This window comes from Microtus pennsylvanicus, chromosome 3 (assembly GCF_037038515.1).
Source record: "Microtus pennsylvanicus isolate mMicPen1 chromosome 3, mMicPen1.hap1, whole genome shotgun sequence".
Classification (NCBI taxonomy): Eukaryota; Metazoa; Chordata; class Mammalia; order Rodentia; family Cricetidae; genus Microtus; species Microtus pennsylvanicus.
The window spans coordinates 106,035,907-106,051,763 of NC_134581.1; the positions used below are offsets into that span (position 1 = coordinate 106,035,907).

The window sequence follows — 15,857 nt, forward strand, 5'->3', positions numbered from 1 at the left end:
GGAGCTATTGGTGTGCTGGGCAAGGTCCACAAATGCAACTTAGTCGTGTTCCTGGCAGAAGAGACCTTTGAAAGCAACGGTGCCAATGGTTCTGTATCCCGTAGGAAGCTGTCAGAATGACTCAGGAAAAAGTACACCACTAAAAATGAGACTAAAACAAAAGAAAACTCACATGAGTTTGATGTTACATTTTGTAAGACTCATTATCTTTGAGATAGAGAACTGGAATCTCAACTTAAATGACAGGAACAAACAAATCAAGAAACACAATTTTGACAGTATTCTTTGAGTTAGAACCTATGTTGAGGGCACCACAAGAGCATGAGAACAAGGTTCACAAAGTCAACTAAGCAGGGCTCACAGGGGCTCTCAGAGACGGAAGGAGGAAACACGAAGTCTGCATGGCTCAGACCTAGGTCCTCCGCAGACACAGTAAGGTTGGTAGCTTGGTGCTCCTGTGGGACTCCTAACAGTGGGAATGGAGGCGTCTCTTTTGCCTGCACTTGGGACTCTGTTGTGTTGCTGGGTTGCCTCGGCCAGCCTTGATAGGAGGGTTTTTGTCCAGTTCTATTGTGACTTGTGACTTGTGATGCTGTGTTCAGTTGATAATCCTGGGAGACCTGATTTTTTTTAAAAAGGGAAACAGGAGGAGGCGTGGATCTGGGGGAAAGAGGAGGTGCTGGGAAGAGTGGTGGGAGGGAAGCTACAGTTAGGATGTAATGTATGAGAGAACTAAAAAGTTCAAAGAAGATAGATAGATGGATAGATAGATAGATAGATAGATAGATAGATAGATAGATAGATAGATTTATAGATAGATTCATAGATAGATAGGTAGGTCAGTAGATAGGTAGGTAGATAGATAGGTAGGTAGGTAGGTAGATAGATAGATAGATAGATAGACAGACAGACAGACAGACAGATAAGCAAACATGATCCTTGCATAAGTATCATCCACCAAAGAAAAGAGCAGAGACCATTCTTTTCTTTGTTATTTCTCTCCAAGAAAATCCTGTTTTAGCTAAGAATTGCCATTACTGCAGTTGCTCTCAAGTCCTGGCAACATCCTTTTCATCTTTCTTGCAGAAAGACATATCTTAGGAGACACCGAGTGAAGAAAAGATTCACAGCCAGGAAGTTCATGGGGAAAAGGGACTGTAACCACTGCTCATGGTTGGGAAGGGGACAGGTTCCTGTGGCTTTCAGAAGCATGTGTTCTCTGTCGCAAGGGCCTTTTAACCTGGGACTGGGTTTATTTTTAGAACCACTTGCTAATTTGAATTAAAAATTGAGTTAATTGTTAAGTTGAGGCTAGTCCCTTCAAAGGATTCAACACCTTGGTAGATAAATAACTCACTAAACACACATTCCACAGGTAGGGTGAAGGTTCAGAATGCATTCTAGAAGTCCACAGTCATGAAGGTAATCCAGTCAGGTTCTCAACAGCTCAACAAGGATACTCTAACAAGATGTAAATGGGTCCCAGATGATAGCAAACTAAATCACAGTTAAGTAATGCAGGACCCTGCACTAAGTCTTCTCAGTAAACATTGATGAGAAAAGCCACACCCTGCAATGAATGTCTAATGTGCTTCCAGACAGGGAAACTCAGGCTAGGTCGTTCAAGCTTGTCATTTCTCACATAAGTAATAATAACTATAATTCACTGAGCGTCTACACGGTGCTAGGTATTTGGTTCATTTAGTGAAAAATTGTAGGAAATTAGTTCTACCACCATCACTTCTAAGGAAACAGAGGCGGGGGAATTTAAGTGACTTCACCAGGAAGACACAGTTTTTACATGGTTGAGTGCTGACTTAAACCTGATCATTTATCCCAGACCCCAGACTTACTCCTTTTAATTGCTCTGCTAATTTACCTCCTTTGGTAACCCAGTTTCAACATTTGATTTCCATCCATGCACCTCTAATAAGCTCTAAGGGGGAAAAGACGGCCCCAAATTGATCATTTATGTAAGCCTAGCAATATGCACACTCAGAATACTGAATCATTGCCTCAAACTCTAAAAACCACCAGGCCCACATTCTGATGTATGATGTCTAAACCTGTGCTCAAACCATGAAGAACCACGAAGTGTGGTGTGTGTGAGTACTGAGATCGCCTCATTTTCACAGCTGCTCCTTCAGTGTCTTGACTGGTTGTGCTGGACTCTGGCCTTCTCGGGTCCTTACAGTATATGTAAACTTTTCTCTTCAAGTCACGATTATTTCTATTGGCCCCTTACAGACAGGCAGAAATGTCAAAGATGGTAGAAGGACAGAACATTAGCTGTGAGTAGCTCACATAGCACAGCCTGCGGACGTGAATCAGAGAGAGGGGGTGGGGGAGTGTGAGAAGGTATGGAGGGCGTTGTTGGTGGTAGTGGTGGCTTTCTTCTGTATCCTGGAGGTCACTGGTTTCTGTTGAACTCTAAGGTACCTAAAGGTCAGTTGCCTATCTGTTTTAGAAACAAGCACATTTCAAATATTATCCATAATCAGAGTGTTCTGTAAAGTTTTTCTCATGCTTCTTTTAAAGGACAAGACATTTCCAAACCAGGGTGCAAGACAACTCAGATGCTGAAGGAATTCTGCTCACCGAGAGAGCTCATTACATCAACAGGGCAAACCTTGCTTGCAACTGGAGGCAAGGAAAAGTCTGGACGGGGGTGGAGCTATAGCTCGATTCCTTTCAGTTTCTCTTCCCTTTCTAGCCAGTGTGCTTCTAAAGCCCTCTGCTCTCAGCGCCAAAGGCCATGTCATGCTGTATATAACTCACCATGAATGGGGAAGCGTGTAAACAACAAAACACTGAGCAGCCTTGGGAACTCGAAGTGCCTAGAAGAGCACTTAGGCTGTGTGCCCTGAGAAGAGGCTGCTGGAGGGAGGGGCAATACTTGTCTTCAAGTATATGAAGGATTACTATTGCTTCATAGCTCTGGGCTCCTCTGCTCCTTCCTGGCTCCCTATTTGACCTGGGCTTTTGATTTGCTTTCGTGAGAATGCCGGCATTTTAAGGATGCGTCTGAACCTAACCCTGCATTTCCACCTCGCTGCTTACCCCACCATACTATTCTCTGTTCTATCCCTAAACCTTTAACTTCCACACGTGTGCCTGCAGGCCACACCCTCACCTCACCCTTAGTGTCTTCGCCCCTTTCAGGCCTGAGGTGATCCATATTCTTTATAAGATTTTCCCTGCCTAGATTCGAATCTCTTTCTCCCCACTAACAGTACTCCGGTTTCATTTACGTATTGTGCTTGGTACCATGCTGTTTTGTTTAACACTGTATTTACTGGCCTGGAACGCTCTATGCAAACCAAGCTAGCCTTGAACTCACAGAAACCTGCAGGCCTCTGCTTCTGCCTGGTCTGTTTGGTGTTGGTCTTTCAAGAGACAGTTTCACACTGGTTCATATTCAGGCTAGACTAGAACTTCTTATGTAGCTCAGGTTGGCTTCAAACTCATAACCCTCCTGCCTTTGCCTCTGGGTGCTGGAATTACGAGCATGAGCTATCATGCCCATCTTACTGTTAGTTTCCCTGTTTCTAACACAGAACAAACATCACCCACCCGACCTGGTTTGGTGGGTGTGGTGTAAACATGGGAAGAGCTCCCTGGGGACTTTGGGTCTTTATAGAAATTTGCTTCCCTCTCCCTTTAACTTTCTGTGTCAGTTTTAGGCCATCCTGAAGGCTAGAAACTTGTACTGTTATTTCGCTGTGCAGGGGGTGATTTCTCCATTGGACTGTGGGCAGCACGGGCTATGTTTGTAGCATATCACATCTCCTTTATTCTCCCACAGAGCTTGCTGGAGTCTGAAGGAAATTAGCATGAAAATGGAGGAGGAATTGAGAGTTGTTTTCATTAAACATGGATGGCCTTGTCTGCGGATGTTGAACACAGGCAAGGGGCTGGCATAAGGAGGGGGGAGTCCATAGAAACTGCCCAGAAAGGCTTGGTCTGCACACATAGAGCAAAACTGGGTGGTTATTTCTTAATTTTCAAATGTGCTACTAGGTTTTTTTTTCTTAAATGAAATAACAGTGCTAAGAATCAAAGTAAACAATACAATTTAGAAAACAACCAGTCATTGCCGCACCACTAGTGATATTTAATCGCTGTGTCTAAGAATATCTGAAAGCCCCCGGTTAATGCCATAGTGATTAAAACTGAGTAGATGTAGAGGGAAGCCATAGACAGTAAAGTTTAAGATTGAAAAATGTTGATGAGTAGTACTTAATAAGAACATTATTTCAAAGAAAGGAAATAATTCCTACAGAAAGCACAGAGCACCCGCATGTGTGTGACCTCACCCTGTCACCAGTGCAAGCTTCCTGACAATGTTTGCAAGTGCAGCGAACCCTCCACTGGAACCTTTGCCTTACACTTCTTTGAATGAGGTGGAAAGGCCCTGGGTAGCTGAGAATTCTCTATTACTTTGTTCTGGAGAAGCAAAATAAAATAGGTCTACTTGTAAGGAGATGATTGCAGCATAAATAAATAATGTAAGCAGTCCTCTCAGAGTCCCCGAGAGGAGATTTGTCATGTAGACATCCAGTCTCAGACTTCCAGACCTGCCCGCCACGCCTTGGGCAGCTCTCACATTTGGAGCTGGTTAATCGGAAACTCAGAAAACGCCTGGGAACTTGGTGATCATTTAACTGGTTTGGCTTTCTGAAACTAAGAACTGGCATTTTAGAATACTGTTGGCAAAATATTTAACTTTCCCATATCATTTGTGTAAACAACTTTTCTAATGCCCCTTAGACACTCTGGGGACACACCTTGCCAAGGCTTCTAGGGCCAGTACAGATGTATAAAGGACACTTTTGAAGGACACATAAGACTTCACATCATAGCCCACTTTGAGCAGTGTTCTCTAGGACTTTGGAAATACTTAAATATACAGCTATTTTGGTTTTATCTTGACAGCCCTGAGTTTGCAAGCCCAATCCCTCTGTTTACAATACAAGCTATTTTACCACTTAAAAAAGACAAGCGAAAGCTGAGTGGATCTCTCTAAAGCAGCAGAGGAGCCAGTATTCCCCCTTGATGCTAGGAGCTGAGCAACAGTGCTTTCCCGCAGGAACTGATCTCTGCTTGACAGATGAGTGCTCAGTGCCTTGTTCCTAGCCACCCAGCAGGCTGGCGATCAAGCAGGCCCCAAACCAAGACAAGCTCCGGGTCTCATCTGTGTTTATCCCTCCATGGCACATTAGAGAGAAGGTAATGATGAAACTGAAGACGGCCTGGTACCAGTTATCTACCTAAATGTTCTGTGGCACAGGAAGAGAGCGTGTCTCACACAAGCGGGAAAAAAAAATCATTTTCACGTCTGTGCCAACCGAACGGCTCCATGCACCAGCGGTTGTTGAGTTTTTACAACTCATTCAAAGAGTCAAACATACGATAGCAGAAAATGAGTTAGCGGCTAAAGTCTTCTCTGAGTGGCTAAAAAGGTCAGTTTCCTTAGAATCCTACAACCTCAACCTTTCGGTGAGGCCTTGGGTTTGCAGTCTCTGCAGAAGTGGGGCTTCCCCTGAACTGGAGCTAAATGAAGAAACGGGCTGAGTAAGGACAGCAGAATTAGGCTCTCAAGTGGACAGAATTAGAACTGACTTAGAGGTTATTCTTGCATTGTTCTTCAAACTCAAGCTATTAAAGAGCCCAGGCAGTATATAGTCTTTGCCATAGAACATCCCTCACAGACAACGTTATCCCACGGAACAGAAAGCATCTGTTCACCGTCATTTGGTAGGTAGTACCGACGATGCCCAAGGCATTGGCGCATGTCACATGCTGGTTACGGAACTTCACCAAGACCATTGCACATATTTGATTTCAGATGATCAATACTTTTCCTTCCTCCAAAGGGCATTTGTGGGCACTTACAGCACACAAATGAACATCAGAGTGTTACACTCAACACATCTAGACTACAGAAATCTGCCTACGGACATAGACAATCAAACTAAGGAAAAATTCTGACATGCATTCTTAGCAGAAGCCCTCTAAAATTTTAACATTGTCTCTGAACACAAGAGATGCCCAAGCCAAGGGAGACCTCTAGATGAGACTCCTGAATGCCCAGGCCTCTCCCCATCCAGTGACAGCAGCTTCCTACAGAATATGCCTCAAAGACCCAAGTAACATTCGAAGGAACAAAGCACCAAATTTAGATGCTAAAACAGAGGGAATTCCCAATAACTGAAAGAGTATCAGAGCAGCCACTCTCAAGGAGAAGTGAGCATGCGGACTGAGCTGCTGCCTTTCTCTCTTAACTCACACCAAACCCCTGGGCTTCATCCTCACACTCACAGAGGGTGTTCCAGCGAGGGGCTATTTTAGGAGGTGGTTGGTGGGCGGGAGAGAGAAAAGAGAGTCCCTGAGAAAGGGGCGGCAGAGCAAACACCTTCAGCTTTTGCAGCTGCAGACAGTTTAGTAGAGACAGGCCAGGCACCATTGCCTGCCTTGGCCTACATCTGAGGCAATGCCACCTAAAATTGGTTTCATTTTTGTGTCCTGTGACACTCCAGCAAAAGGGAACCACATCAACTTCCCTCCCAAATGGACAGAAGCAAAACCAAAGAGGGCTGCAGGGGACATGCTGCCTGCCTTGCTGAGGCTGGGAGGGAGCATTACAGGACAAGCCCGCCCTGTGGGCTTCTCTCTAGGCTTGGCACCCAGAGCGGGGATCAGTCTTTCCCTCTGGGGCTGGCCTGGGTGCCTCACTCTCAGGATCACCCCAGAAGCACTTGCCAGGAGACTCTGAAGCACACAAAGCCGCATTATTGGGAGGCTTGCAGACAGATTATAAATTTACTGGGGACAATCAAGGCATTTAGTTACTTTTGGCCACAGATGCTGGTGACACGCACATGCACACAAACCTCATTCTTCTCCCCCTCTTCTTTCTCCCAGGGATCTCTCTTTCAGGAGACAAACTTCCTTTCGCTGGGAATTTCAGGGAGAAGTGGGGTTGGAACAGGTGGAAGAGAGAGGACTATAGGCCTGGAAAGTCCGATATAAACTGAATAATTTCATTCAAGGACAAAGCACAGGCCAGAGTAACTATGGGTAGCAAGCTTTCATTTGGACCTGGTGGGGGGCGGCGGGCAGAATCACAGCTCTAAGCAGACCAAGAAAAATGTGTGCCCTGTGGGGGAAGAGCAGTGTCTCAGTCCCCAGAGTTTTCCAGGAACCATGGGAATCACCACAGATGAAGAGCAGGGGGCCAGCAGCCAGAAAGAAGTAGCAACAGGCCCCCTCCTCCCTCAGGAGTTCCTAAGCACCAGCCTTCCTTAGGGCTTTCTGGGGCTCCCATGGCTGCTTCCCGCCTCTGCCTTCCATCAGGCTGGTTTTAGGCTATGGTTGTCCCACCAGTCACAGGGCTTCAGGGGCCCAGTGGGAGGAGACTTCAGGGTGCAGGATTGGGTTCCAACTTTGACTGAAAGAATAATGGCAGAATACCACAGGCAGTGGGTCACCTGACCAAGACTGACAACAGAGAACCAATGACTCAAGGCTTTTCCCTCTGGGTGGGGTGTCGCTGTGCCTCTGAGGAAGCACTTCCAGGCAGAAAATTACTCAGGCTCTTGGACCCAACTGTGTCGTCACCAGGAGGAACTGAGGACAAGGTGGTTCCTAGAACCATAGAAAAAGGCTCTCAGGGCCTTCTGGGAGTTCTGGGAGATAATGCTGCTTTATTGGGGGGGTCCAGAAAAAAAGACTGGATTGGGCCTGGGCTAGGGAGCCTACAAGGATCCTGGTAGTTCTCATACCGAGCATTCCTGCCTTCAGTAGTGCGTCTGAGAGTTCCCCCATGTCTCTTACTGTGGGGACACTCTGCGATGGGATGTCAATTACAGACAGGGCCCTTCAGAGGGGATGAACGATGTGGCAAAGCGAACAGGTCAACTGAACTAAGTTAAGAATGTCTTGCTGGGCCTGACCAGAGGCAACATGCTAAGCCGGAGGGTTCTTGAGGGTTTCTCAGCTGTAAGTTCTACTTTCACAAACTGTGGACCCTTTGAGCCTCTGGAGAACCCAGGCTCTTACCTGGTAAGGGTTACCCTTCAGTGTAGGACAATGACAATGAGCACCAGTGACTTTAACAGTAAGAGTTTACAACCACACACGCACACCCTGCTGCCTTTGAGAGACTGATACATTGGCCATCTTCATGGCCATTCATTCCCCATGATGCCAAGACAACCATCAGCTTCGCGAGAGGCCACAGGGCCAAAGCCACAATCATAGGAGAAAACCAGGTGCCTTACCGCAAGCAGGGCTGAGTTGCGCTGGTCCCCGGGGGTCGAAGCTGGTGGTTGCTGCTCTCTGTTTATCCCACCATTATCATTACTGGTCAGCCGGTGCTGCTGGTGGTGATGGTGGTAGTCTGGTGGAGGTGGTGGGGCTGTGGCTGCTGCCTGGGAGGCCACAGAAGGGGCAGCAGGGGGCGGTGCAGGGGCTGTGGTGGTGGCAGTTGTGGCTGTAGCCTTGGCATGTTTGTTAGCCTTCCTTGCCCCCTGGCCATGCTGGACCAGGCTGAGAAGCTGCATAGTGCTTTCCCTTTCTCGGTCTGAGCTCTCAGCTCTACCACGTTCATAGCGTCCTTCACAGCTCAGGTGGTGCTGTCGGCAGACAGCAATGCGAGCCCGCAGGCGTTCCACAATAGCACTGTGCACTCTAGGGGTGACTGAGCCCCCTCCAAGGAGCCCCGCCCCAGAAGCCCCCCCCAAACCTCCTGCGGGGGCCTGCGGGGGCGCTGTGTCCCCCATCTTGTTGGACACAATGATTACTGCCTCTGGGATGATGAGGTGCAAGAGTCTGGGGCTGAGTATCGCAGGCAAAGCTGGTTTCAGTGTTCAGGGCCACATGAATAAAGGTCTTCAGAGGGTGAGGAGATAGTGGAGGAGGTGTGGGGGAGGGAAGCGAGTAGCAAGAGGGTGGGGAGAAAGATTAGAAACCAATTGGAGAGGGGAAGTTAGAAACAAACCCTGATCAACTTACTCTAATTGCATTTGACAGCTCAGGAGAAGTTCGAGAGAGTTGTAGATCTTTTTCTCCCCCACCAGGCTGACAAGAGCCTCCAGGTACTTTGTAAACACAAAGTCTGGGGGATAGTTCAAGAATTCAGGGATCATCAAGGAAGAGACAGAAACGCATAGCCAAAGGAATCAAAAGGGTCATTAACAGAGGCCTGGCCTCCCCCTCACCAAGTTGCTTCAAAAAATTATTTATGGGGGTGTTTCTGCAGAGAAACACATTTCTAGCCTGGGCTCTGTAACCAGCAACCTTCACTTCTGCTCAGGTTAGAAAACAAACAACAGGGCTGTTTCCCGGGGCTTCGGAAGTCATGTTCGAAGTGTAGGAAATCAAGGCAGACTGTCTTGGTTTCTCCGTCCCTTTCTCTCCCTCCGGTGTCCTCCTGGGGGGCACGGTAGAATGTAGTCTTCTCCCCAAAGGAGACAGCTTTTCAGTCTTAACAACGTCTGTAATTGGACTTCAGGACCATGCTCTTTTCTTCAAGCTAATCCAATCACCGGCAAAAATCCCGATTCCCTCTTAGGTTGCTTAGTTTTAAATGAAAGCACTCTGAAGTGGCTGGCTACTGAGAAAGCTCCTTCAACACGTTTCTTCCCCTTTCCCACTTACGTTTTCATCCCTCGCCCCCAAGTTCTATTCTAATACAGTATCAAGAGAGACAAAGTCTTCCGAGAGTAATTTACAAACGATGGTCAAACTTACAAACTTCCAGCAAATTGCATCGAGTCATATCCAGCCACTTTTCTGTCCACTTTCGTACATTCCTTTCCCGGCCAGTGGCTCACAGGGTCTGGACTCCCATAGGCAATGTGGCTCTATCTCTTGTAATGCTTCGCTTTATAGATGGGGGGGGGAAAGAAGAAAAAAGTAGCTTGTATTTTCCTTTCTCTTTCAGGTCTGTTCCGAGCGCTTTTCTGACACCGGCTCCCCGCTCCTCGGACTCACGGCGAAACACAGGCTTTCATTGTGCTGCGATAGGAGAGGGAGAGAAAGGGAGAGAGAGAGTGAGACAGAGGGAGAGAGGGAGCCAGCAGGCTGCAGATGGGGGAGGAGGGCGGGAGCTCGGGCTCCCTGGTGGAAGGCTGGTGCCGCTGCTCCAGTGAGTAATCGCAGCCAGGCGCCGGGGAACGGAGTGCAGAGGCCTCCCAGCGGCTGAAGAGGCAAACCCTCCAGAACTGCACCTCTCTCTACAGCTCAGCCTCAGCCTGGGTGCTGCGGTGGGGGAAGACGGGGGAAATTCCCCAGTCTCCTCGCACGGGTTTGAGCAGCCCTCAATGCTGAAGAAAATTCCCAGCCAGGGAGTGTATTTTTCCCCTTCCAGGCCCGCAGCCCGCCCCCCTGAGGATATGATTTTCGGTTTTCAATAAGCTGTGAACGACACCACTGGGCACCTCAGCAAGAGCTGGGTGAGCACGGAGGAAAAGCTTATTACCACAGTGAGGAAGTTGGCGAGTGAGTGTTAGGAGATACAGGGAGGGGAGTCCATGGCTGTCTCCTAAAGAGACCCACTGGTGTGGGCCAGTGAGTTTGGGCAATGGGCTGGGAGGTGATGAACAAATCAGCAGAGATAAATAAACGTCGGCTGAGACTGATATTGTCAATACCTACGGAAAGAAAAAAAAGAGAGATCTTTTTCTTTGAAAATCACCGAATACAAGGTGTGTTGTCCTTAGCTGTCGTGTTGGCATGTATAAAGGGCCACATGATTTCAAGAGCATTCATAACAAAACAAGGTTTTGTGGTTCCTTATGTTCCCATGGTGTGGTTCGTAAAATATCCGAGAAGCTTGGACAAATCTGTGTGCACTTATCCATTCCAGAGAATAAACTAAAGTGGGCATGGTACTGCAGTCAGGACCAACAGAAGCACAAGTGCGCAATTCACAAGTCTTTTGGAGCTGAGGTCTCAGGACACGAGGTGGAGTCACTTTACAGACTCTGGAATCTCAGAAGTATGATCATGCTTCCAACCGGAGCTATGGGCAGAAGTGAATTAATGCTTGCGAGAATGACTTTACACACAGTTCCATCCCTCACAGGCTGGCCGACTGCAGCCCACTTTATTTTCACAGATTCAGGGATGTTAAGTTGGACATGTAGGTAGACAGGCACAGTGACAAGACTGGGTAGGGTATATCTGAAATGCTTGGAATCCACAGATTTCAGTTCTTCTTCTTCTTCTTCTTCTTCTTCTTCTTCTTCTTCTTCTTCTTCTTCTTCTTCTTCTTCTTCTTCTTCTTCTTCTTCTTCTTCTTCTTCTTCTTCTTCGGGGATATTGACTTAGACAAGTTGAATGTATCTCTAATCCCAGAAGTTCTTGAAATCCATCATGTTAGCTCTGTTTAAATAATTCCCGTCTATAGTATCCTAGGTTGGGTTTGAGTCAATGACTTTCAGTCTATAAAACCTCTGGCTTTTCTTGGGGACATAATACTTCTCCCTGTCTTCTTCAAGGCCAACTTCTTCTCCACTCACAAGGAGAAATGAGAAATTATATTCATTAGAGATGAAAATTAGAAAGGGGAAGATTCCCAGGAATCTCCCTATCATAAAAAGTGGAGGGTGTTTGAACCTTGAATATATCATTTTTTAAAAGAGTGTTCAGGAGACAACATCTTCTACTAACTTCTACCTCTAAAATGCTATATTTAGCCGTCATAACCAATAAAAGAAAACTATGTAGCATTTAAACTAAAAACACTCATTCAATAGCCTATGATAATATAGGTTTTAACAGTGTGATACCTTTGGCCAAATAAGCTACTCCTAGTAATATAAATTATAAATCAGAATGATAAATTTGCCAAATTGAGATAAAAATAATTGATATAAAATTGTCCATAGTTTTAGGGTATTGTGTGTTGTTTCAATACATGTATACACTGTGTAATAAACTCTGCCTTCTGGATTTTTTCTTTTGTGATATCTGAGTGCAGATGTACATGTGGTCTGAGGACAGCTTTGCAGAGTCAAGTTCTATCCTTCCCCCTTTACCTGAGGGATTGAACTCAGGTAATAAACTCGCATTGCAAGAGCCTTTAGCTGCTGAGCCATCTCTACAACCACCACCCCTTTGTAATTCTGACAGGAACATCAATTAAAAGCTTGGTAAGGAAGACTTCAACATTCCAGTATTTAGGCCACTCCTCTGGACTCTAGAGTCTAGAGTGTCTTTTTTATACATTAAAAAAAAAACTTCAATGTTTTGCCTGCCTGAATGTATGTGTACCACATTGTGCAGTGCTTCACTAGCTTAGTACAGAAGAGGGCACTAGATCCCCTGGAACTGGAGTTACAGATGGGTGTGAGCCACCACGTGGGGGCTGGGAACTGGACTGAGGTACTCTACAAGAGTAGTCAGTGTTCTGAACTGCTGAACCAACTCTTCAGTCCCCTTTTATACATATTTACTTCCATACATCTAGACATTTAATCTCTGGTGTCCATTTATCACTGACATCCTTCTTCTTATGCACAGCATTTCTTCTTATTTAAGAGAAATCACATCTAAACTCCACACTTCACATACATCATTTCAATACACGAGGATTCTTGGAGATACATATTATTCGCTTCATTCAGTTCCTCACTTAGAAGAGGATGGAAGACTTATCATAATGATTTGTTCCACATCAATAATTCAGGAGGTTAGAACAGGACTCTTTAGACCCAGGTTCTCTTAACAACAGCACTTGCAACCTTAGTAGAGAGTTTTAGTGACATTACAAGCAAGTCTAGCTCAAGGGATGCACTACTCCCCTTGTCCACTTTGGAGTCCAGGCAGGTCCTATACCACCCAAAGAATGAATGATGGGTACACATGCCTTAATATGAGAACACACCAGTCAGGAAATTCAGTTTAATTACACCAACTGTTAGGAAAGAATTATTTCTTCCAGCCCCTTCATTCTCTCTGTCTTCTTGTTTGTTTCCTCATCCCCCTACGGCCTCTGTCTAGTCTTCTGAATTCTTTCGAGCATTTATTCTTTTGCCTTTTTCTCAACATCTCTACTATCTAAAGCCACCAAACACTAAAGCAACTAAGACTATGGTGATAAGTGCTCCTAATCAAAAGGTTCAGTCATGTGAGAGGACCCAAGACTTAGAAGCTCATGTTATTGATAACTGTCATGTTATTGAATTAATACTGATAATAGTAATAAGAATACAATGTCATAATATAAGAAAAGTTAATTTTATTATTTCCCACACTATTCCTAGAGTTTGTTTGGTTTTGTCCCCTCAATCCATACTAGGTCTCACTAAACATCTATTTTGTCAATTCTTTTGCTGTTAGCAGATACCCAATAGACTCTTAGAGGCTCCAGCCACTTCTTGGAGGAGTACATTTGGTTGCAATGGCCTCACATGCCAGAAAAACCACCTGCAAGCATTTTGATCATAATATGTTGTTGTATTTGGGAAAGTGCTTCAAATCAGCAATATGACCAACCTAGGGAACTAGGTTGCCTCCTACCATAAGTCACCACTACTGTTAGTCCTTTTACTTTATAAGTAGTTGAGTGCTATGAAACTAATACAAACTTTAAACTGTCTCTCTTTCCAGGAGATTCAAACTTGTCACATGAAGAAGTGATTCTTTCCAGGTCATCATCGTCTTTCTTTTTCCTCTTCCTTCCTGTACACAAGTCACCCATGATTTTGACCCCTTGCCATACTCTATCAGTTTTCCTTGGATTCTTCTCTGCTTCCCTTTGATACTGCACTTTCATCTTTATTTTTTAAGTATGACTTTATTTTTGTTCTCTGGAAGTGAGTTAAGTAGTAATTCTCCATGTGCCAGAGAAATACAAACAGCAGTGGACATGTGACGGAAATGTCTGTTTCATCCCAGAAAACTGTTTTTCACTCATCGACATAAGTCTCAGCATCCTTATACTTCCTGTATCAGCCTCAGCGACCCTGTACTTCCTGCATCAGCCTCAGCGACCCTGTACTTCCTGCATCAGCCTCAGCGACCCTTTACTTCCTGCATCAGCCTCAGCATCACTGTACTTCCTGCATCAGCCTCAGCCTCCTTGTACTCCCTGCATTTTTTTTACTTACTACCTTAACAGACCAATAAGAGTAATTATAGAAATATACTTCAGAAAATAAAAACTCATCTCCATGTAATTCTTGGTAATTTTATGCAATATATACATGGAGGCATGTCATGAATCATACAATAGATGAAACTAGCTAAGGTCAACCAAACTTTCAGTATGAAAAAAGCAAATAAAAAGCCACAGAAGAACGGGTCTTATCTTTAAGAATAAAAAAAAACCACAATACACAGCTTATTCTGAAGCCACTTTATTATATTATGAAAAATATTAGGATGTGCAAAGTAATGTAGGCAATAAAATAAGCATTTGAAGTGGGGTTTTTTTGACTTAACTTTTCTCTGAGATTTTCAGACTGGTACAATACATATACATTATATAATGTTATGGCTAAAAAATCACAAAATACATCTCCATCATTAATATATTGCAGATAAAACTGTACAGAAACAACAAAGAGCATCTCACAGAATGAAAACATGTATCAAGAAGTTCTTGAATGTGAGGACTGAAAGACTCTGAGGATGAGACATCTATTCCTAAGGGAAACTTTACATAAGGAAGCAGTCTTCCACTGTAGCAGATAAACTATGGTCTCATTCCGAAGTTAGGAGTCTGAGGCTTCTTCCATGGCTCACTGATTGAGGAGACATTAATTAGACATTTATTATTGAAGATTATTTAAAACTGCCAAGGGGTGCAACAATAAGTACATATAGGCATGAGTCTCACTATCTGTGAATATACACATGCATATATAGTGTGAGTGTGAAGGTGCTTGAGTGTGGTTGCACACATGTGTGGGCACATGTACATAGATATCTGCATGCATGCTGAGCTCAGAGGATAGCCTGGGGTTCATTGACAAGCACGAGCCATCTTGTCTTTTGTGGCAGGGTCTCTGACTGGCATGAGAGTAGGTTGGCTGCCTGGCTCACAAGCCTTAGGGATTGGCCTCGTCTTTGCCTCCCCAGTGTAGGCATTACAAGTACATGCCACTGTGACTGGCTTTTATTTGAAATACGGTTCTGGGGACTGCACTCAGGTCCTTGTGCTTGTAAGGCAATTGCTATACTGACTGAGGCATCTCCAAGTCAGTCCAAAGATATTTTCATAGAGTCTATTTCTACTAAACTGACAGGACATGATAGCACACTCAACTGCAGATCATGTATGAGAAAAGCATCGACTAAAATACATTGATCAATTTTTGAACCACAAAGTTGATGTTCTCCATGGACATCTATGAAGGCTTTATTGAAATTCACTGATTTCATAAAAATCATTGAGTATATAAACAAGATATTTTGCCATAAAATACACAAAGATTATGCAACAAATGTCACATGATACAGAGAAACAATACTCATGATCGTCACATTTAAGGAAACTTATAAAAGTCTTCTCTGAAGGAAACGTGCTACAATTCAAACTTCTCATCTTGAAAAAGATCCGCAGAATTGAGATATTCTTGCAGTTCATCATATCTCTGCATATACAATAGAAAATTGGTCATTTTACTCACAACAACCAGTAAGACAGACCTTTCTAACTACTAAGACACAGGTCTAAAGAAAAGTGGGAACAAAAATCACTTAATAGAAGCTCTATTTCACATAAGCATTTCTAACTCAGAAAGCATTGCAATGAAATCAAATAATAGTGTTATTAATTTCATATCTAAGTTATAATTGTAAATCACAGCAGAATAATTCAATAGCTAATCCAACGCATATTTATG

General features: G+C 44.5%; 2 protein-coding genes across 6 annotated transcripts in view; both read right to left on the reverse strand.

The window, feature by feature from the left end:
* Maml2 (mastermind like transcriptional coactivator 2) overlaps window positions 1-10,062 on the reverse strand; it is a 325,655-nt gene extending 315,593 nt beyond the window's left edge. Inside the window, exon 1 of the mRNA XM_075966824.1 lies at window positions 8,283-10,062. Coding sequence (XP_075822939.1) covers window positions 8,283-8,783 — 501 coding nt within the window. The 5' untranslated portion in view covers window positions 8,784-10,062. The remainder of the gene's footprint in view (window positions 1-8,282) is intronic.
* A 4,288-nt stretch (window positions 10,063-14,350) lies between these two features.
* Ccdc82 (coiled-coil domain containing 82) overlaps window positions 14,351-15,857 on the reverse strand; it is a 29,966-nt gene continuing 28,459 nt past the window's right edge. For 4 of the 5 annotated variants that reach the window (XM_075966828.1, XM_075966827.1, XM_075966829.1 and 1 more), the window contains one exon: window positions 14,351-15,605. In XM_075966828.1, coding sequence (XP_075822943.1) covers window positions 15,537-15,605 — 69 coding nt within the window. In that variant the 3' untranslated portion in view covers window positions 14,351-15,536. The remainder of the gene's footprint in view (window positions 15,606-15,857) is intronic. The other variant, XM_075966831.1, reaches the window with a different exon arrangement.